The sequence below is a fragment of the Phascolarctos cinereus genome, unplaced genomic scaffold (assembly GCF_003287225.1).
Source record: "Phascolarctos cinereus isolate Bilbo 61053 unplaced genomic scaffold, phaCin_HiC Scaffold_2;HRSCAF=192, whole genome shotgun sequence".
NCBI classification, from domain to species: Eukaryota; Metazoa; Chordata; class Mammalia; order Diprotodontia; family Phascolarctidae; genus Phascolarctos; species Phascolarctos cinereus.
This window is the reverse complement of record NW_027555625.1, coordinates 373,934,770-373,958,784: the sequence shown is the minus strand read 5'-3', so window position 1 is coordinate 373,958,784 and position 24,015 is coordinate 373,934,770. Positions and strand designations below refer to the sequence as shown.

Genomic DNA, 24,015 nt, shown 5'->3' with positions numbered 1-24,015 from the left:
ACTTCCTTTAGCATTACTCTCTCACAGTTATGCAAAAAGAAAGAGGAATGACAGTTCCAGCTTTAGGAGTTCAGAGAAATATGCTCCCCAAAGTAAGAGTGCTTGATACAGTTCTGGAAATGCTAGCAATAGCAATGAGACCAGAAAAAGAAATCAAAGTTGCAAAGGTAGACAAAGAGGAGATAAAATTATCCTTATTTTCTGAAGACATGATGGTTTACTTGGAAATTTCTAGGGAATCAACAAAGATACTAATTGAGACAATCGCTTCAGCAAAGTTGTGAATTGAGCCCTCAGAATTAGCACTCAAAAATCAATAACATTTCTACATAATAATTAGAAATCTAAGAGGCAATACTAGAAAGGTAAATCCCATTCCAAATAACAACAAAAAAAATTTTCATAAAGCATCTGAGGATCAATCTACCAAAGCTCATAAAAAACTTGTGTAGATTCAGTTACAACATGCTTCTTAAAGAAATAAAGAAAGACTTAAATGGATGGAAAGATATTCAGTGCTCACGGCTGGGCCATGCCAATATAATAATAAAAGAGTGTGCTACCAAAGTTAATATACATTTTAATGCCATGCCAATCAAATTATTAAAAGAATATATAGAATTTGATAAAAAAAATGACAATTAATTTGGAGAAACAAAATATCTAGAATATCAATGAAATGATGAAAAGAGGTAGGGATGAAGGGAGAATAGCGCTTTTACACTTCAAACTATATTATAAAGCAGCAGTCATCAATATCGTCTGACATTGGTTAAAAAATATAGAGAGTTAAATCAATGGAACAGAGCAGATAAAAGAGAATCAGAAACAATGGAACTCAATAACCCATCATTTGATAAAATGGAAAAAATAAATTATTTAGAGCTGATGGGAAAACTGGGAGGAAATTTGGCTCAGACCAACACCTTACACCATATTCCGTAATACATTCTAAATGGATACATGATCTTCATGTTGAAAATCACATTATAAAAATTAGGAGAAGTAGATTATATATACTTATTACAGCTATTGGTAGGAGATATATTCTTAATCAAATAAGGAATAGTGGCAATTTCAAAAGATAAAATAGACATTAATTACATGAAACTGAAAAGCTACTACACAGATAAAACTAATTCAGTTAAGATAAGAAGGGAAACCATAGAATGGGGGTTAAAAAAAACAAGCCTCTGTCTACTGGCTGTCACCTTACTGCCTGCAAACATACCCTGTCTCCACAATCTCCAAAACATACTCACCTGATCCATCCACTTCTCCTATCACCCCATATCTCTCAACTTTTGTGGCTAAACTTCTTGAGAAGGCCATTCTACAACTGATGCAAACTATTAACTACCACATGAAAAGATGTCCCAAATCACTAATAGTGAGAAAAATGTATATCAAAAATTTTTACCTCACAACTCTGCAAATTGACAAAAATGACAAAAATTGTCAATAGTCAGTGTTGGAGGGTTGTGATCAAATAGGCACACTGGTGCCTTATTGATAGAGCTGTGAATCAGTACAATCATTTTGGAAAGTGATTTGAAATTGTGCAAACAAAGTGACTAAAATGTCCATACCCTTTGACCTCGAGATTCCATTACTAGCTTATTATATCCTAAGGAGGTCAATGATAAGAAGGAAATCCTCTTATAAGTTAAAATATTTATAACAATATTTTGTGATTAAAAAAATTGAAACAAGGTAGATGTCCGTCAATTGGGGGATGGTTAAACAAATTGCAGTGCATGGTAATGGAATATTACTGTGCTATAAGAAATTATGAATGTGATGAATACAGAAAGGCATGAAAAGATCTATGTGAACTGATACAGCATTGAATAAGCAGAGTCAAGAAAAAAATATATACAACAGAGTACAACAATGTAAATGAGGGAAAATCCACACACACACAATCAAAAATTAAAGCTGTAAAATTATAAATAACAAGCATGGCTTGAAAGAAGAAATGAGAAGATACTCTCTACTTTTTTACCTCTTGCACACATTTTCTGACTTCTTCAATGTACTAATCAATTATGCAGATTTTTTCATCTTTTTTGTATTTAAAAATGTCATTTGATCTATGGGATGGCTCTCTGGGAGGGGGAGGAGAAAGATACTAGAGGAAACTATGTTGTAAAAAATTGAAGACATCAATAAAAACTTATTTAAAAAGAGAAAATGTTCTTTCTCTGAGTTGTCAGGGAGTAAAATAACTTTCCATTGAGAGGCAACTCTGCTAAGTTTTCAAATGATCAGGAGTAAAGAAGAGAGTAATTCACTGTCAATAAGAAGGAAGATTCTGACATATTGTCAGAGAAGGTAATACATGTTCATTGTTGATATTACAGTAGAAAAAATAACAGCAACATGAGAACAAATAAAATAATGAAATGAACTATCATAAAAGTAGCTACCGTAAAGAAGGAGTGTTTAAGTTTCTGTTTCCCATAGAAAAGAGTTTAGGGTAAATAGTTCGATTTTGTGCATCCTAACTCAAGTCTTAGGTAGAGTCCAAGCAGTCCCCCTTTCTGTAGCCCATCAAAGTATCAGATTAGTCTAGTACTACCAGACCAATCTTTTAAGAAACAGAAATGTTACAGAAGTGTGGCCAATGATTTACCCTCAAACCCTTGGTGAAGAGTAAGAATTTGGGAGACAGCAAATTGCTTTTATCATTAAGCACCTTAAACATCTTCCACTTGCTCTGAGAAAGAATGGAAAATTGTTGATTCTCTGACATTTTTAGATAAAAGGTAGGCATCTCACAACCAGAACAAGAGAAATGAGGAAAAGAAGACAAAAGGAGAGAAACAGAAAAGAGTACAATTAACTTCTCCAATTTAAGAGCAAGAGAAGCTCTATTTAGAGGTTTCTGTGGTTCACACTTTGCAATGAATGAAAGACAGAGAACCACGTGTTGGGGTGTATTTAATGAGGCATCAAATTCTCAGGAAGGATGGGTTCTGAATGATGGAGGAAAACATTTGCAGTGGCCTGTGTTTGGTCTTAGAACAAACATGAGCCTCACCTTACAGGGAGAGTTCTGGTCCCTGAGCTCAGGCTGACCACCAGCCCTGGAGTTGATTTCAGCAGCGAGGGTGTCCTTCAAGTCTGTTGAGTCTGTCTTCAAAAAAGTGAACTCGCTCTGTCCTGGATCCGAAGCAAGACACACTTCGTAGGAATATGGCAACGGTAATGTTCCGTTGCTGTATTTACTAGTGACTCTGGGTCCCAGGCTAGAATAAAGGTCAGTGGGAAGAGAATCCAATACTAGGAGCTGTTTGGGTTTTCGGCACTTAAAAACCAGCACAAACACTGCAGTCAAGAGGAATACAAAAGATACTAAAGTCAATGCAATGACCAGAAAAAAATTAACTTTCCATTGCGTGGATAAATTTTGGGAGAGCTCCTCTTTCATCTCCGGCATTGCCTCTTGCAGACTGTCTGCAAAGACCAGGAGCAGAGCCACAGTGGCCGACAGAGGGGGCTGGCCTCCGTCCTGCACCGAGACCAGAAGGCGGTGGCGAGCAGCGTCCCTTTCAGCCAAAGCCCTAGCAGTCCTGATCTCACCTGTGCGCAGCCCCAGGCTGAAAAGTCCCGGATCCGTGGCCTGTAGTACCCGGTAGGCCAACCAGGCGTTGTGTCCCGAGTCTGCGTCCACCGCCACCACCTTGGTGACCAAGTATCCTGGCTCCGCAGAGCGAGGCACCGTATCGAAGAGGGCAGATCTGTCAGGCCCCAGGGCCGGGTAGAGGATGTTTGGGGCGTTGTCATTGCGGTCCAAGATGAACACTTGCAGGGTGACATTGGCACAAAGGGCCGGAGAACCAGCGTCACAGGCTTGCAGGGTCAGCTCGAAGGTGCGGACCTGCTCATAGTCGAAGGAGCGCTGAGCGAAGATGGCCCCGCTGTGGTCATTGACCGATACGTAGGAGGACAGAGGCAGAGGGGCCAGGTCACTGCTGACGATGGAATAGGATACTCGGCCATTCTCCTCCAGGTCCGAGTCAGAGGCTGAGACACTCGCAATGGAGGTTCCAGAGGGGTTGTTTTCAGGGACGTAAACAACGTAGGAAGGTTGGAGGAAGACGGGAGGATTGTCATTGACGTCAGCTATGTGCAGGGTGAGGGTTTTGCTGATGGACAGAGGAGGCTTTCCCTTGTCGGAGGCAGTGACTGTAATGTTATACTGTGGGGTCTGCTCGCGGTCCAGGGGCCCATCTGTCAGCAGCTTGTAGTAGTTCCTGGAAGAAGATTCTAGTCTGAAAGGTGCATTTTCCTGTACGTGGCACGTGACCTCTCCATTGACGCCAGAATCTCGGTCTGGTGTTTTCACCAAAGCTACCACTGTCCCAGGTGAACAATCTTCAGGAATCAGTGCTGAAACAGAAGTGAATATAACTTCTGGGAAGTTGTCATTTACATCCAGAACTTCAATTTCAACCGTGCATTGAGTAACCAGACCTCCCCCATCCCTTGCTTCCAAGACCATTGAGTAGTCTTCGGTATTTTCAAAATCTAGGCTCTCAAGAGTTGTTATTTCCCCGCTATTTGGATCCAGAGAAAACACTTGCCATTCTCTTTGGGAAGAGCGGTCGAAGGAAAAAGTGATTTCTGCATTGATTCCTTCATCCTTGTCCGTCGCCGTCACACGCAGTACAGATGAGCCTGGGGGCAGGTTCTCCGGCAGACTGACCCTATAGATGTCCTGGCTGAAGACAGGGGCATTATCATTGGCGTCGGTGACATTGATTCTGATCTGAGCTGTGCCGCTCCGGGCTGGGTTCCCGCCATCCACAGCGCTCAGGACCAAGTGATAGGAACTTTGCTTTTCCCTGTCTAGAAGTTTCTCTAACACAAGTTCAGCATATTTACTGCCATCTTTTTTCTTTTTTACTTCGAAGGAAAATACAGGATTGGTGCTTAGGTAATAAGTCTGTAGGGAATTGAGTCCTGTATCTGGATCATGGGCGGGTTCTAATGCAAATTTCGCACCTGGCAGTGTAGACTCAGAGATGTTTAAATTGATGATGTTTCTCCTGAACTGGGGCGGGTTGTCATTTACGTCTTCAATTTCCACATTAACGTGGAAAACGTTTAAGGGGTTTTCAACTACGGTTTCTAATGTCAGAGCACAAACTCTTGTTTGGGGACATATCTGCTCTCTGTCTATTCTGTCCCTGACAAGCAAATCCCCTCTCTCCGAGCTCACACTGAAGAATTCTCTTTCTCCACTAACCCGGAGCTTCCGGGAGGATAAATCGTGGACCTCCAGTCCCAGATCCTTGGCGAGGTTCCCCACCACCGACCCTTTCGCCATTTCCTCGGGAATCGAGTAGCGAATCTGCTCTGAAAGCGCGCGGCAGAACAAAGACGCCAAGAAAGGAAACAGTACTTGCCTCTTGAGCTGCCAGCCCCTCTGCCCAGCACTGCTTCCCATCTCTCGGGCTCCTAGTACCGCTGCCTTTCCAGGTTAGGGAAGTCGCTTTTCAAACCATTTCTGGATTTTAAGACTCTCCCCACAGCAAAGAAGCGTCACTACTCAGTGGCTATTGATCAGAGCATCCGGGGCAAGCTCTATTGAGAGGAAAGCTCCAATCATTAAAGACTGGGTCGCCTCTCTGATATGAGCCCTGGGACGGTGCAGGAAATTACCCTGTAAGAGTTTCCTCCAATAGATCTCGAGTCTCAGTTCTGGCTCGGTATTGGTGGACAGCGGCGCTCGGAGTCTCTTTTCTAGAACTGCACTCAAGTAAGTGCGTGCGTGCGCCACCAGGAGTCTATAGAACCGAGTGCAAACAAAATCCTTTCGTGAGACTGCTCTTGGAATTAAGATGTTATCATTCTATTAGCCAGCAAATGATTTCCTCAGGAGTTTATTATGTCTCGGAATTTCTAGGATTTCTAGTCTTTTTCGTTGTTCAGTTATTTCAGTCGTGTCCGACTCTTTGTGACCCTATTTGGGGTTTTTGTGGCAAGGGCACTGAAGTGATTTGCCATTTCCTTCTCCAAATCATTTTACAGATGAGTAAACTGAAGAAAGCAGGGTTAAGTGACTTGCACATTTTCACACAGCTAGCAAGTGTCTGGGGCCAGATTTGAAATTGAGAAGATGAGTCTTTCTGACTTTAGGCCCAACAGTCTGTGTCACCACGTTTCCTCAGTCTTCTAGTTTTAGAAATACATTTTGATGTAGTCTTCAAATGCGTTTGGTGGCAATTCCCCGCCCCCCCTTTTACTTCTGAAAGTACAGAATTCTATAGTCTGGGGAGTGGACATTTGATGAGATGGTTGGTTGTAATTATGTAGAAGTTTCTATGAGATCTCAGAATAATGAATTCTCCAGGGCCAGGATATTTTAAAATATTGATCATTTTAGATTCTCTAAGCTTTGTGTAGAAAGTTCTAGAGGTGCACACTAATCAGACTAAGATGACAGAAAAGGAAAATGACTAATGCTGGAGGAGATTGGGAAAAAAGGTATACTAACGCACTGTTGGCAGAACTGTGAACTAGTCCAGCCATTCTGGAGAACAATTTTAAACAATGCCCAAAGGGCTATAAAACCATGCATATCCTTTGACCAAGCAATATGGCCACTAGGTCTATAAACCAAGAAGATTGAAGGAAGAGGACTCCTATGTACAACATATTTATAGCAGTTCTCTTTTCTTTCCTTCCTTCCTTCCTTCCTTTTTTCTTTCTTTGGCAAAGAACTGGAAATGGAGGAGATGCCCATCAATTGTGGAATGGCTGAACAAGTTATGGTATATGAATGGGATGGAATACTATTGTACTGTAAGGAATGATGAAGGGTATGATTTCAGAAAAACCTGGAAAGACTTATTTGAACTGATGTAAAGTAAAGTGAGAAGAACCAGGAGAACAAGATACACAGTAACAAAAATATTTTAAAGATAATCCTCCCCCCCCAAACACAGTTTAATTCATTGTAAAGTGCAGTTCATCGAAAGATTTCTTGGGATCAATATGATAACCCACCACAACTCCAAAAGACTCATGATATAAATACTGTTCACCTCCAGATAAGAGAACTGATGGACTATAGATTGAAGTATATTTTTCTCTCTCATTCTTCTTCTTCTTATTTTTTTTTTGCCTTTTTCTTTGAATATGGCTAATCTGGTTCTGAGGAAGCTACCATTTTGTAAGAGGAATATGTCTAACCTGACTGTTACAGTTATCCCCTTTCCAATTCCTCCTGCTGTCCTTGTCCCTCAATTAAGGATTTACTGTGAGAATCAGTTAGCTCAAAGATTGGCATATCAGTGTTTCCTAGGAGAGTAATGACTTAAAAAAAATTTGGTGTGTGCTAAGGGTCCTACAAAAGACATGATCATCTATATACATATAAAAAAAAAACAACAAATAAAAAGAATTGAGATAATTGTAGGAGCCAATTCAGAGTGAAACGAGCAGAATCTAGAGAACAATTTACACAGTAATTACAATAATGTAAAGGAAAACATTGAAAGACAGAACTCTGATCAATACAGTGATAATTCATGACTTCAGAGGACTAAAAATGAAGTTTGGTTTCTCACTCTGATCAGAGAGAAGAATGTAATTGCAAAACAAGACATACATTCTCAGACTTGATCAATGTCTTTATGTATTGTACTTAACTATTTCTTTGTTGCAAAGAAAATTCTATTGGGGAAATCGTTAGGAAGTAATAGCAAAATAAAGGAAAAGAGCATTAATAAAACATTTTTTAAAAAGGAAAAGATCAGATCATGTAATTTCTCTGTTCAAAACCTTTCAATAGAACTCAGATACTTAAGACCTTCACAATTTAGTGACTTTCTCTCCAGGCAATCTCACAATACTCCTTTCGTGTACTCTGGGGTCCAGGCAAACTGGTCTACTTGCCCTAAGACAATACATTTAGATCTTTTTCACTTCTATGTTTTTGACCATGATGTCATCTACAATTGGAATATCCTTCTTTTCCTCACCTTTTACCCCACTGCCATCCACTTATATTAACTTCCTCCCCTTCAAGGAATGACCAAGTTTGGCACTACCTTCTCCACGAAGTACTTATCTCCTTCTCTGAGGCCCAAAGCTCAAGATACTCTCCTAGCTCATCTGACATAATAGGATGGAGTACTCCTCTTATAATATTCATTGCATGCAATTGTATTACAGTTATCTGTAATATGTGCCTTCCAACCTGTTAGACCATAAACTTTGGTGAAAGAAGAGAACATGACCCATTTTTCCTTTAGCCATTGCACATACTGAACACTTAAATGTTTGCTGAATACAAAAAGTGGAGGAATTATCTCAAGCTAGTTTTTTAAAACAAAACAACAGAGAGGAAATAATGATTATGTGTGTGCCTTCAATGACTGTAAAGGATGCCTTTATTTTAAACACTAAGGAAAAAAAATAGCCTGAACTTAAACAGTATTTTCCTACTAGGTCTCTATAGTGTAAACACAAGAAGTCCTAGAAACAAAGGAAACCTTAGAAAATTGTTATACTTTAAAATGCTAACTAGAGGAGATAATGTATGTCAAGTACTTTGTAAAACTTAAATTCATTATCTAAAAGAGGACATTAAAATCATTGCTGTTATTATTTCCTATGAGAATCAATATGGTCTTCCTCACTTATAACTGCATTGATTTCTGTCAACTAAATGAAAGTCAGCAAAACAACTATTAGACACTCAGTCAGAGAACTACTTGCCACCATCAAATAAATGGTGAACAAAGTACCCAACTCAAGAGATTGCGAATGCATGTTGCATTTGGTGAACTCTGAAAGAAAGTCAAGAAAATGTCCCTATGAAGTCCAGGTTTCAGGCTTTTAAAAAGCTTTGATATACACTTACTTTTATTTGAGAGAAAAAGGAATTCTGCTAACATTGCATGGTGGTAAAATGACAAAGAAATGAACTCACCTCAACGATATCTTGATTCCCTTTACTAAACTCTGAATCACTGGAGAACATAAGAGGTATATTTTTATCACAGCTCTGCAGACTTAGGAGTGTGTCTGCATAGTTGGGCTGAGGAAAGACTAGTTGACTCTTCCGAGAGTCAGTGGTAAGGGAAACCTCGTGAGAATACGACTGGAGAAAAGCTCGAACTCCATCTGTGCCCACAAACTGGGAGGCAGGGACTGCTCCAAATTTGTCACTATCCACCCCTGATAGGTGTGACTTCCACCACGTGCGCAGCCTGAGTGCCAGTAAGGTGATAATGAAGGTAAAGAATAAACAAGAGACTGAGGCCACGGAGATAACAAGGTAGAGTGTGAGTTTTGAGTTATCAGTAGCTTCTGGGGTCTCTATGACGCTGAGATCCGAGAGAATCTCAGGGATGCTGTCTGCCACAACCACTGTGACGCTGACAGTGGCAGAGAGGGGTGGCTCACCTTTGTCTGTGACTGCCACCACAAGATTCTGTTTGATGGCGTCTTTGTCGAGGAATGACCGAGCAGTCCTGATCTCCCCACTGTGCAGGCCTACTGAGAAAAGCCCAGGCTCTGTGGCCTTGAGCAGGTGATAGAACAGCCAGGCATTCTGACCTGAATCTCCATCCACTGCTACTACTTTGGTCACCAGGTAGCCTGGCTCTGCAGAACGCGGGGCCAACTCTACCCCTCTGGAGCCGTCGGTGGGGAAAGTGGGATACAGGATTTCCGGGGCGTTGTCATTCTGATCCAGGATGAACAGAGTCAGAGATACACTGTTGTTGAGAGGCGGTTCCCCAGAATCCATAGCTGTCACTCTTAGCTCCAAGTCCCGGAATTTTTCATAATCAAAAGAGCGCAGTGCATAGAGGACACCAGTCTCCGAATTAATGGAGACATAGGAAGAGAGAGGATCTCCTTGAAAGGTGTCATCAGCAATAGTGTAAGTGATTTGGGCATTCTTCTCGCTGTCTGGGTCACTGGCAGTCACTGAATAAATGGAAGAGCCTCTGGGATTATTTTCCGGGATGTAAGCTGAGTACGAAGTTTGACTGAAGGTGGGCGGATTGTCATTGACGTCGGCCACGTGCAGGGTGATGTGAGTGTCTCTGGAAAGAGGCGGAATCCCGAGATCTGTGGCTGTCACGGTGATATTGTGCACGGAAACCTGCTCCCGGTCCAGGGCTATGCTTGTCACCAAACTGTAGTAATTTCCATAATTTTTTTCTAACTTAAAGGGCAGATCATTTGGGATGGAACACGTGACATGACCATTCTCTCCAGAATCTTGATCGTGTACATTTAAAAGGGCAATGACAGTCCCTGAGGGAGAGCCTTCAGGGACTGAGGTGGTCAGAGATGTGATGGTCACTTCCGGAGCATTGTCATTCACATCCACAACTGTCACCAGCACACTCGCCTTTGCAAAAAGCCCGGCATTATCTTTAGCTTGAACTTCCATCTCGTAGAACCCTGATTCCTCATGGTTCAGATTCCCTACTGTCGAGATTCTGCCTAAATGATTGTCCAACTCAAAAATCTGTTTAGCTTTGTTGTGGATGTTCCAGAAATAGGTCACTTCCCCGTTGACTCCTTCATCCGGGTCGGTGGCGTTCACGGTGAGCAGCCACGTTCCCACAGGCACGTTCTCGGGAATGCTCACGCTGTATACTGACTGAGTAAACACTGGCGCGTTGTCATTCGCATCGAGGACAATCACTCTGACTCGCGCGGTACCGGAGCGGACAGGATCTCCCCCATCCGAGGCCATGAGGATGAGGTGGTGAACAGGTTCCTCCTCCCGGTCCAGGGCCCGTTCCAGCACCAACTCTGGGTACTTGGCCCCATCTGCTTTGCTTTGCACATGCAGAGAGAAGTGACGGTTAGGGCTCAGTTGATACCTCTGGAGACCGTTCATTGCCACATCCAAATCCCATGCATTAGGAAGAGGAAATTTCATTCCCAAGGCTGCCTGTTCACTTACTTCTATGTCTACTTCATCTTCCTGAAAGTGTGGGCCATTATCATTAATGTCAATCACTTCTACTTCTATCCCATAAATTTTCACTTTATCCTCTAGGAGAATCTCTGCATTTAAAAGGCACTTTAAGGCTCCGGGGCAAAGCTCTTCCCTGTCTATTCTGTCCGCGGTGACTAAACTGCCGCTTCTGACATTCAGCGCGAAATGTTGCTTCTTACCTCCGGAGACAATGCGGGCCCCTCTTTCCGACAGCTCCTGCGGCTTCAGCCCAAGGTCTTTGGCGACGTCGCCCACGAAAGAGCCCTTCTCCATCTCTTCAGGCACCGAGTAATGGATCTGGCCGGTCCCAGTGTTCCACAGCAGCCCCAAGAGATAGCAAAACAGGATTCGCCCTCTGCTGGCCTGCTGCCTGTGTAACGCAGTCATTTCGTTTTTTCCTGCCTGACTTACTGCCTTCTATGTTCTCTTATCCAAATTCGGTCCGGATCTACTCTTGTGCGGACCGTTTCCACATCCAAACTCAGAGAACTGGGACTGCTTATGGGCTGATTCTCCGTGCAGCCCCAGAGCTTAATCTTCTGATCCGCTAGTGCTTTGCGAGGTAGGCGTGGGGAGGATCAGACTGGATCTCTCCCTGTATATCTCTCCCTGATTGGTGAACAGCGGCGCTCAGAGTCCTCACCAATTATTGCACAAACTTAGAGTTAAGGGATGGATTTTTTTCCTACCATTCTCAATATCTGTCGCTGGTGTTCCGGGTTCGGCAAGACTTTAGAAGATAGATGTCTTTACATATATATACATATATATATGTATGTATATATGTGTGTGTGTGTATGCATATATGTATATATGTGTGTGTATGCATATATGTATATATGTGTGTATGCATATATGTATATATGTATATGTGTGTGTATGCATATATGTATATATGTATATATGTATGTATGTATTTTGTTAAATATTCCCCAAAGACATGCAAAATTTTTTAACATTCATTTTAAAAAAAATTTGAATTCCAAATTGTCTCCCTCTCCCCCCCCCACTTTGAGAAGGCAAGCAAATTTGTATTCAGAGTTCATCTGTTGTCTTCCTGGAGGAGGACAGCAGTTTTCATCATGGGTCCTTTGGATGAACATCTGTTTTAAAGGGAAGCTTTCTTCGTCCCATTTAAAGTTTTCTTCATATCTTTATCTTCGTGAGATGATTGTAAGTGGCTATTTTGTTATTATTTCAATTGTCAACTTTACAGTTTGTGTTCTTCAACGGACTTTGTATAGTAATTAGAAACTTTGTACATGGATGACTTTGTTGTTGCTGTTGTGCGTGCTAAATTCGAATAGAAAAAATACTGTTGGGTTATGCTGAGATTGGCAATGGGGAAGGGAGCAGAAAAAGTTCTTCAAGGGAAATGTGCAATCATTCTAGAATCAAGAAAAGGAGATGCTGCCATATTGGAAGTATCAACAGAACTGCTTGCTTGGTGGGTTGTATTTTGCAAATGGCGGCTACCCCTCTAAGTAGTATGTAAAGCCTACCTTGGAGAATATAAAGATTTTTGTTGTAGAAGAATTGGAAACCTGGTCCCTGCCCTCAGCAGTCAAACTCCCCAACTCTACCACATACATATGACATATAAACGCTGATCTCTGTCAGTTTAGATTTTATGTCTAAATGAGATTCTTCTGGGATAAAGAACTAATATCTTTTGAAAATTATTTTTAAAGTAAATCTGAATGAAATTGTTACTCCAAGAAGTAGTCTTGTTATTTAGTGTTTCATAAAAGTGTGAGGTGGGTACTAGAAATGGGGGGGGGGAGAATAATGAGCAATATTCTACCCAAAACCTAAATCGCACCAGAGAGTATCCTGGAATTATCCTTTGGATTCACAAAACGCTTTATAGAACAGCAGCAGCTTGGAGCATTCATACGAATACATAGCAAAAGTATCTTATTGGACAGAAAGAATTAGTGTTCCTTTCAAATCTTCTGGCATAATAACACCTAAAAATTAAGAGCCCTAGGAAAATACAGAAAAAATAAAATATCATATTCAACAATGCCAAAAACTCACCTCTTTGTAGCCAACTGGGTTGGTCTGCAAATCATTAGGAATTTCAGAAGAATCACTTGCTAAAGCATCAAAAGGACTATAAGGAAGGAAATTCTGTCCGGCAGAATGCTGGTCATTGGGCTTAAGAAAAGTGAATTCATATTTTCCTAACTCTGTAGGCAAACGCGGTTGATTGGAATAAGGCAAGGTTCCATCTTCATAACTGGGTGGGATTGTAGGCTTTGAGTAGAGATCTGGTGAGAAACAACCTAATGTTTTGGGATTGGAGTATCTCCGAAAGCGTAGAATGATGGCCAATATTATTGTGATTAGAAACAGAACCGATATTAGCGCCAAAGCTACTACCAAGTAAAACTGTAGCTCAGATTGGGTATTGGAGGTGTCTGAGCGCTCATCTCTCATCTCCGGCATTGCCTCTTGCAGACTGTCTGCAAAGACCAGGAGCAGAGCCACAGTGGCCGACAGAGGGGGCTGGCCTCCGTCCTGCACCGAGACCAGAAGGCGGTGGCGAGCAGCGTCCCTTTCAGCCAAAGCCCTAGCAGTCCTGATCTCACCTGTGCGCAGCCCCAGGCTGAAAAGTCCCGGATCCGTGGCCTGTAGTACCCGGTAGGCCAACCAGGCGTTGTGTCCCGAGTCTGCGTCCACCGCCACCACCTTGGTGACCAAGTATCCTGGCTCCGCAGAGCGAGGCACCGTATCGAAGAGGGCAGATCTGTCAGGCCCCAGGGCCGGGTAGAGGATGTTTGGGGCGTTGTCATTGCGGTCCAAGATGAACACTTGCAGGGTGACATTGGCACAAAGGGCCGGAGAACCAGCGTCACAGGCTTGCAGGGTCAGCTCGAAGGTGCGGACCTGCTCATAGTCGAAGGAGCGCTGAGCGAAGATGGCCCCGCTGTGGTCATTGACCGATACGTAGGAGGACAGAGGCAGAGGGGCCAGGTCACTGCTGACGATGGAATAGGATACTCGGCCATTCTCCTCCAGGTCCGAGTCAGAGGCTGAGACACTCGCAATGGAGGTTCCAGAGGGGTTGTTTTCAGGGACGTAAACAACGTAGGAAGGTTGGAGGAAGACGGGAGGATTGTCATTGACGTCAGCTATGTGCAGGGTGAGGGTTTTGCTGATGGACAGAGGAGGCTTTCCCTTGTCGGAGGCAGTGACTGTAATGTTATACTGTGGGGTCTGCTCGCGGTCCAGGGGCCCATCTGTCAGCAGCTTGTAGTAGTTCCTGGAAGAAGACTCTAGTCTGAAAGGTGCATTTTCCTGTACGTGGCACGTGACCTCCCCATTGACACCAGAATCCCGATCCTCGATTTTGAACAGGGCAATAACGGTGCCTGGCACAGCATCCTCTGTAATGGTGCTGGACACAGAAGTAAAAGTCACTTCTGGCTGGTTGTCATTATCATCTAGAATTTCGATTATAACTTTGCATTCAGCAGCCATACCACCCCCGTCCCTAGCTTCTACACTCAGTGTATATCTCTCAATGTCTTCGAAGTCTAGATACCCTTGAGTTTTAATTTCTCCATTTTTATGATCCAGGTGAAATATGTTAAGAGCATTATCCGCTGTGGTTTTAAAGAAATAGGTGATTTCTGCATTGATTCCTTCATCCTTGTCGGTGGCCATTACCCTTAGCACTGAGGAGCCCGGGGGCAGGCTCTCTCGAAGACTGACTTTATAGAAGTCCTGGCTGAAGACTGGTGGATTATCATTCGCATCAATGACGTTGATCTTGATCTGAGCGGTGCCGCTTAGAACCGGGTTGCCTCCATCTACAGCCACCAGAACCAAGTGATGAGAACTCTGTTTTTCCCGGTCCAGAGGTTTCTCCATTACTAACTCTGGATATTTCCTACCATCAGGGCTCTCCTTTACAACCATTGAGAAATATTCATTAGGACTAAGTTGGTAACTTTGCAGAGAATTGACACCCACATCTGGATCCACAGCAGATTCTAGCCCAAACCGAGAACCCTTGAGGGCTAATTCATTGATCTGTAAATTGATGATATTTCGAGAAAAATGAGGTGGATTGTCATTAATATCTTGTATGACCATGATTACATGAAAAACGTTTAAGGGATTTTCAGCTACAGTTTCTAGCGTTAGGGCACACACAGACTTCTGCCCGCACAAATGTTCCCTGTCTATTCTGTCGCTAACAAGTAATTCCCCACTCTCAGTGCTTACGGCAAAATGCTGCTTCTTTCCATTAACTCGCAGCTTCCGAACCGGCAAGTCCCGCACATCCAGTCCCAGATCCTTGGCGAGATTCCCCACCACCGACCCTCTCTCCGTTTCCTCCGGAATTGAGTAGCTGATGTGCTCAGAAAGCGCCCGGCAGAACAAAGAAGCAAAGAAAAGGTATAGTACTTGCCATCTCAGGACCTGACCCCTGGGTACTGCGTTCCTTCCCATATCTTTGGCTTTCTGTGGCAAGATTAAGGCTTGGTCCCGAGAATCTGCCTTGTATATCTCCTTTGATTCTTCAGAGTCCTCCAGCAAGAGTATGCAGTGCCCTTAATCTGTGTTTTTGGTGAATCCGGGAGGTCTGGGACAGTATCGGTGGAGCAGCGAGTCTAAATAAATGCCGAGTACCCTGTGTGATGTGATCCTGTATGGCTCTGCAGGAAATTACCCTGCAGTAAACCGGCTCCAGTTCTTTTTCTTTCGGTATTGGCCGACAGCGGCGCTCAGAGTCTAATCTAGTTAACTGCAAGTAGAAACTCATCTTCCAAATGTTTGATTAGAAATAGAATCCAGTCCCCTGAACCGAAGCAAGAGAATCTTCAAACTTTGTGAACAGGAGTTGGTCGTTTTTGGCTGTCAGTTTTTCAGGTGATGAGAGTAAGTAATCAGTGATTTTCATAAAGAATAGAACAAATAGCAATGGGGGGAAAGGTGTAGTTGTTAATTGAAAGGCATCTTTCTATTTCATGTTATTAAAATACTTCCATATACTGAAAGAATATTACATTATTATGTATTTGGCATAGGTTACTGGGAAGTCATATAATATATAAATGAATGGTTTCCCCACCTGTTGAAAGGAATAATTTATTTATTACGTTGTTGTTGTTCAGTCGTGTCCCACTCTTCCTGATGACAATTTTGGGGTTTTCTTGGCAAAGATCCTGGAGGGCTTTGGCATTTCCTTTCCCAGTTCATTTTTTACAGATAAGAAACTCAGGCAAATAGGGTTAAATGATTTGTCCAGGGTCACACAACTAGTAAGTGTCTGAGGCCAGATTTGAACTCATGGAGATGACTTTTCCTAATTCCAAGCCCAGTTTTCTATCGACTGAGCCACCTAGTTGCCCTTATTCAATACTACTAACAACATTTCAAAGAAGCGCCTAAATGTAGCCTTCAAGTGCATCCTACAACTGCATATAACTCCCATTTCAATCAAATTTATACTTCATATTTTCTAAGATCTTTGCCCTCCCTCTCCTATTTGTATAGGACATAATAATAGTTTTTCTTGTTGGTCACAACAAATGCTTTAAATTATATAACAGCTCAGAGACAAGTCCTTTTTCATAAAAAAAATTCCTTAATTCCACTCAGTAGCAAGCAAAATCTCTTTCCATTTCTCCCTAAAATATTCTAGTATAGATTTTGTTCTTCTTCACTTCCTCCCTCTCCCTTCCATCTTTTCTTTTTCCCTTTTCCCCCTCTCTATCTATGTTTGTGATTTTTTTTCTCCTCATTTGATTGGCATTGTCTTTAACTCCACATTGCTACACATGCTATTCATGCTACACATGCATTTATCCTAAATACTTTTCATGGACTTCTTTAGTCTTATTGATACTTTTTCTTTTTTAATATGGGATTTATTTCTATTCCTTATTGACTTTCATCTAAGTCTAAAACAAGCTAAGTAAAATTTAAAGCAAAGCCACTGTTTCAGGAATTAATGGAAAGAATTCTATTCCACCATTCATGCACAGAGTAGAGCCAGGGCAGGGGATGATATTGATTTATCTGTATATTGGGATTGGATCAATTTTGAATTCACTAGATAATGTTACACCTTTCTTCATGATACCTTCCTAGAAACCAGTTAGAGTTTTCATCAAGCTTCTTTCTGTTTTCACAGTAACTGTGCTGAAGTGACAGAAATAGGGACGGAGGATATGAAGAATTATAGCTTTTAACTTGACTATTAATACTTAAAATGTGGGGTTCTTTGTCCATTGACCAAAGAGTTGACTACTATGACTACTATGAGAACTGAATTGAACCACTAATAATATTCTTGCCACAAACTGAATTAAAAACCGAAATTAAGTTGTGACTAAATGGAAAAATGTCTCAAGGATTCTCCTTGGAAAAACAAATAAAGGAGTTTGAAAAGTAAGTTTCATCTTGAGTCCAAGGAAAGTTAGAAAAATAATTTATCCCATCCTCTTGCAGTACTCCTTATGAGCATTAGCAAAAAGGACACCATGAAGATAATTGCTGTTTAAGCACCAATATCTGCCACCACGAATGAAGACTCAGAGAAATTCTATGAAAAACTTCATTAGTTCCTCTACTAAGACCAATGTATATGCTCACATTCAATGACTTTAATACAATGGTGGGCACTGGAGAGGATGGAGGAAAGACTGAAAATCTATTTTATATTTCTAAAATGAAAGATCAAAACCTTGGAGGCCACTCAGAAGACTCATTTTCATAGATCATTAATATTTTTTCAGAGAGACAAAAGGAGCTGAACATGTTAAACATGAGCAACATTACAAAAATAAAATTGGCAATGTACTTACAAAAGGTAAATAAAAGGTTACAGATGTAATGCAGAAGTATCTGCATGCAATCAAATCATTGATTAGTTATGAAAAACGAAAATCAACATCAGATTAGAAAAAAAGTATGATGATGAAGAAATGACTGCTTACAATCAGAACAGCTTCAACTCAACCTATTCCAAATAGCCATTTGTGCTTCCCACAATGGAAATAGGAAAAAGACAAAGATATCATCACTCTCTCCTGAAAAATTTAACTAACTCGCCACAATTGGATGTCCTAAAGAATCTCCAAACTACCTAAATCAGGATCCACTTGATCTCCTTGCCAAATGAAGAAAGATCCTCACAAAGGGCAACAATAATTTAAAATACAAATTGAATTGTAAAATACAATGGAGAGGGAGCATCAATGGAAATGAGTCAGGGAAACACAATGGAGAAGGATAGGAGAAGATGCCATAAAACTAAAAACTGTGAAGGGGAAAATTAAGCTCCAGAAAACTTGGCATGAATCCCAACTAAACTACATCACCTCAAGGACATTCACAGATGAGATGACAATGGACAGGCAGAAAATGGCATTGATTTTTCATCACTTTTATAATTTTTATGATCAATAATTGTGAGCTATCACATTTTTACTCCATCCATTCAGTCCTCAAAGGAATAAAAATGGCACCTAAGAAGACATTTCAAGTCGACTGGCTGGACCAAGATCAAGCAGAAACAGAGGAAATCCCAAATAATTTTGGGGAGGCATCATTTTACAAGATGTCTCAGGGAGGGAAAGTTATAAAAAAATTGAAAAAAACCTTTTCATGCCAGTAATTACTAACTCAGATTTTTACTTTTTCATGTTCATAAAGTCTTTATTAGTATGATCTACACAAAAGGTATCCATGATGAAAATATGAGATGTGAAAAGAGAGGCTTTCCACAATATTATCTAGCATATTTTAATCAGAGCATATTTTAATAATCACACAAATACATGCATGGTGCACAGAATACAAGATCTCTCTCTCTCTCTCTCTCTCTCTCTCTCTCTCTCTCTCTCTCTCTCTCTCTCTCTCTCTGTATTTGTGTGTGTGTAAATTTTGTTCTACTGAGCCAAGAGCATTTGTGTCAGCAGAATAAAACTCAGCCTCGAAAGTTTTCTTTCAACAAAGTGTCTCTCATTTGTATACTAAGGTTTCCTGATAAAAGCAATCACTGATACAAATTAGACTTGCTTTTAAAGATGCTCTGATTAAAAATGTCCAGAGATAGATAATACAGGGAGAAATATATTTAACAAAGGTGTTTGTATGATCATGGAGGACATTCTGCACAAAATTCAAAAGGGAGAGAGATTCTCTACAGGTGCTTCTGCTTGCAGATGATATTGTGCTGGCTGCATCAAGTACCAGAACATCACAGAGACTTCTCAGTGAAATCTATGAGTACTCCAAAGAGATAGGCTTAACAATCCATATGTAAATGCGTGGAAAAAAATGCCTTCTCCCCCCCCCCCGTCCCAGACTATGACATACAGTTGAGTGATCTTTGAGGTAGAACATCGTCACATGCACTGCAGATAGACAACGAGTTGGAAGAGAGAACATTGAATTACATTTAGGAAATAGAGAAGTCCTTTTAATGACTCTAGCACAAAAATTCATCTAAAAATAAACAAAAACCTTACAAATATTCCTCATTGATGATTGATGTTTGTGAATCCTAGAAAACTATATGTACTGAAAAAAATATCTTGTAGGTAACTTTACAGAAAAGTCGGTGAAGAAATGTGTGGTGGTTTCAAGTAGACAGAAGCAGAATTTCCAGTATTTCCTATATGCAAAATGTGGTGTAAGGAAAACATTCAGAAAATGTATAGTTGGATATGAAGTGAGAATGAGGGATAAGAGATGGAAAATCTGAATGACAATCTAGTATGCACAAAACATAAAAAAAAATCTAGAGAAAGACCTCTACCACATTAATTCTCATTGGAAGATATAGACATAAGCTGGACAAGATGAGACAAAAATGGTCTGCAACCAGTACTGATAGAGATTGTCCAAATAGATGATTTCACAGAGCCATTAAAGTATATAAGATATAAAGTGGATTTTAGAAGATATGTTGGTTATTCATCATTAAAATTTATGATTATAAGGCAACTGTGAGACTTCCATAACAAATAAGGATTTCTTTTTATCTCAAAGGAATCAGATTATCTCACTATGTATGAACAGGACTTAGAACAAACTTAAGAGTAAGAAACAGTAGGGAAAATTGACTACATAAGCTTGAAAACCCAATCCAATAACAGATGAATCATTCAACTATTCAAAAAGACATCCCCTATTGCAATACAGAGTCCAAGTCTAACCAACAGTCATTTATAAGGTCACATGGCTTCTACAATAAGGAATCCCTATAAGGAACATCTAAATCAGCATGAAGCATTTAACCATTTTAAGGAGAGGGGTTGGATCTTCGATGTCATTGATATAGAGAATTCTCAGTTGAAGAAGCTCATTCTACCAATGTTGGACTGAAACTTTCTTTGCAACTTATAGTTTTATAGAGAAGCCTAGAACATTGAGAGGTTAAATGACTTGGCCAGAATCCGGTAGTCCATATGTGTCAGAGACAGAACTTGAAACCACATCTTTCTCCATCCACTACACTGCTATAAACTGCCATCTATGATAGGCTAAACATTCAAACTGAATTCTGGACAACATTTCTACCCAAACACATACCCCAAGTGTTAGTATTTTATCAAACAAACACACAAAATACCAAGACCATTTATAAACAAAGGAAAAGGATCAATAGAAGTCAACTGAGATAAGTCATATTCAAGTTCTTCAAAACAGCCCAATGACTTGCTTTTCTTGAAACTAAATGCAGAAATTTAGAGAGAAATCTGTGACAATGTCTATATAAAACTTACATCCCTTATTACCCATCCCCAGAATCAATATAATGGAAAAAGTCAATCAATTAAGTAGTAAAGCCAGTCAATGAAATTGTTTTTAATGATATGGGTGAAAATTATACTGCACAGAATGTCTATTGATTCCAACTAGACTACAATATTTTTCATGTGCTGTGTTAAATATTTACTGTGTTTGTTGGAAAGGCACACTATTAATAGTAGTACAGTAGAATATAAATGATATTGATGGTGTAGCATACTTACAAGCTCAGAGAAGTTAGTGTGGAATTGGGCTTACATCAAGGAGAAAGAACAGTTCTCAATTACGAGTATACATTCCTGGCTAATATAAGCATGTCAAGAAATACAAAATTAAAAAAAAATCTATTGATGATGCACAGTTGGAAATAGGTTATATTAAATCAAGAGAAAATTATGCCAGGAAAGAAAAACATGTGTATTGCTACATACTTTTTCTAAGGATTCAAAAGTTAGTAAACTGTTCAGGTAAACAAAAACAAGTGAAAAATCCAACTATCTTTAAATTAAGGAACAAGGTAAATAAAAATATATGGTCCCATTAAACACTTGAAAAACATTATTCTGTACTCTGCATATTACCAAACTACTTAGTCAAGGAGGCCCAAAAAAAAAAAAAGAAAAGAAAAAAGAAAGAAAAAGAAAAGAAACTCACCTGGAGACAGGTCTGATCATTTTGGACTAAAACTGTATCAGGCATACACTCTGATACCAACAGAGAGTCCTTTTTCTCACAACTCTCATGACTAATTAAAGTATCTGCATAGTTGGGCTGAGGAAAGAGCATCTGGCTCTTTTGAGAATCCATAGTGAAGGAAACCTCATGGGAGTAAGTCTTGAGGTAAGTTCTAACTCCATCAATGCCCACAAATTGTGAAGCAGGGACTCCTGCAAAATGTCCATTGGCTGATTCCAGCAGTTTGGAAATCCTCCACTTTCGAAGTCTGAGTGCCAGTAAGACTATAATGAATATAAAGAAAAGGCAGGAAACAGTAGCCACAGAAATGACCAAGTAGAGTGTGAGACTTGAGTCCTCTTGGTCCTCAGAGGTCTTTAGGTTGCTAAGGTCTGAGAGGATTTCTGGGATGCTATCAGCCACAGCCACTGTGACACTGACTGTTGCAGATAAGGGGGGTTCCCCATTATCAGTGACTGCCACCACTAGACTCTGCTTAAGGGAGTCTTTGTCATGGAAAGCCCGAGCTGTCCTGATTTCACCTGTGTGCAGGCCCAAGGAGAAGAGCCCTGGATCTGAGGCCTTGAGTAGATGGTAGGACAACCAGGCGTTCTGGCCAGAGTCTCCATCCACTGCCACGACCTTGGTCACCAGGTATCCTGGCTCTGCAGAGCGAGGGGCCAACTCCACTCCTGTGGAGCCATCTGTTGGGAAGGTAGGGTACAGGATTTCAGGGGCGTTGTCATTCTGATCTAGGATGAACAGAGTCAGAGACACGTTGCTGCTTAGAGGAGGGTTCCCGGAGTCCCGGGCAGTTACTCGTAGCTGCATGTCCCGGAACTGTTCATAATCGAAGGAGCGCAGAGCATAGAGGACACCAGTCTCAGAGTTAATGGAGATGTAGGAGGAGAGAGGAGTCCCGTGGATGGTATCTTCCTCAATAGAGTAAATGATATGGGCATTTTCCCCGCTGTCCGGGTCACTAGCTGTCACTGAATAAATGGAAGCAGCTCTAGGATTGTTTTCACGTATGTAGGCAGAGTAGGATGTCTGGCGGAAGGTGGGCGGGTTGTCATTGCTGTCTGCCACGTGCAGGAAAATGTGGGTGCTTGTAGACAACTGTGGAATCCCTCCATCCGTAGCTGTCACGGTGATATTGTACTCAGACATCTGCTCCCGGTCCAGGGCTCTGACTGTTACCAAACGGTAATAATTTCCATAGGATTTTTCTAATATAAAGGGTAGATGTTCGGGAACGGAACATATGATTCGACCATTGTCCCCTGAGTCTCGATCATGCACATTTAAAAGAGCAATCACGGTCCCGGGAGGTGAGTGTTCTGGGACAGAGCTGGTTAAAGAAGCGATAATAACCTCTGGGGTGTTGTCATTCACATCCAGAACTGTAACCTGCACTTTCGCTCTGGTTAGGAGACCACCACCGTCCTGCCCTTGAATTTCCATTTCATAGACTGCAGACTCTTCAAAGTCCAGGGTTTCTTGAGTAAAGAGCTGCGCTGTGCGAGAATCCAGATGGAAAATCTCGGAAGCTTCGTCTTTAAAGTATCTAACTGAATATGTCACTTCCCCATAGACTCCCTCATCTGAGTCGGTGGCGTCGACTGTGAGCAGCAGTGTCCCCTTGGGCACGTTCTCAGGAACACTTACGCTGTATTCCGACTGAGGGAACACTGGCGGGTTGTCGTTTATATCAAGAACAGACACACGGATTCGCACTGTTCCAGATCTGACAGGATCTCCCCCGTCCGTGGCCGTGAGGGTGAGGTAATGGACAGGTTCCTCTTCCCTGTCTAGGGCCCTCTCCAGCACCAGCTCAGGATACTTGGCCCCATCGGCTCTCCTTTGCACATGCAGAGAGAAATGATGGTTTGAGTTGAGCTGGTAGTTCTGGAGGGAATTCATTTCCAAATCTGGATCCCTAGCATTCGGAAGTGGAAAACTGGTCCCCACTGCTGCGTTCTCGCTGATTTTTATTTCCACTTCGTCTGCCCGGAATCGAGGAGCATGGTCATTAATGTCCATCACTTCCACTTCCACTCCATAAATGTTTATTTTGTCATCCATTAGAATCTCGACATTTAAAAGGCACTTTGGGGTCCCGGGGCAAAGCTCTTCCCTGTCTATTCTGTCCGCAGTCACTAAGCTGCCGCTTCTAACATTCAGAGCGAAAGGCTGCATCTTACCTCTGGAGATGATGCGGGCGCCGCTCTCCGAAAGCTTCCGAGGCTCCAACCCCAGGTCCTTGGCCACATCGCCCACAAAAGAACCTTTCTGCATTTCCTCCCATACAGAATAGCGAATCTGCCCAGCCGCGGTTTTCCACAGCATCCCCAGGAGAAAACAAAGGAGGATTCGGCCCCAACAGTCCTGACGCCTCCGAGTAGCCTGGGCCATTGCCGTCCTACAGATAAATTGGCTTTGTCTTGGTTCCTTTGTGTTCTGGGTTATCTGCATTTGCAGATCAAATCGCCGGCTCGGAGAGCTTCCCAGTTCAACCCCTGATCAGTCCCTACCTTGTGTGTGTCTAATCTGCTAGCGTTTTCTCTTGTAGGAGTGGCCAA

The 24,015-nt window shown here is 41.6% G+C and overlaps 1 protein-coding gene across 12 annotated transcripts in view; it reads right to left on the bottom strand.

Moving 5' to 3' along the window:
- Positions 1–24,015, bottom strand: part of LOC110220871 (protocadherin gamma-C4) — a 215,327-nt gene that overhangs the window by 56,474 nt on the left and 134,838 nt on the right. Inside the window, exon 1 of one of the 12 annotated variants that reach the window (XM_021005090.2) lies at positions 21,413–23,985. The exons of 8 other annotated variants lie outside the window; for them this stretch is intronic. In XM_021005090.2, the coding sequence (XP_020860749.1) occupies positions 21,413–23,908 (2,496 nt within the window). In that variant the 5' untranslated portion in view covers positions 23,909–23,985. Of the gene's footprint in view, positions 1–3,043; positions 5,669–8,947; positions 11,546–13,021; positions 15,658–21,412; positions 23,986–24,015 lie in introns of those variants that run through there. 3 more of the 12 variants (XM_021005096.2, XM_021005101.2, XM_021005104.2) reach the window with 3 other exon arrangements.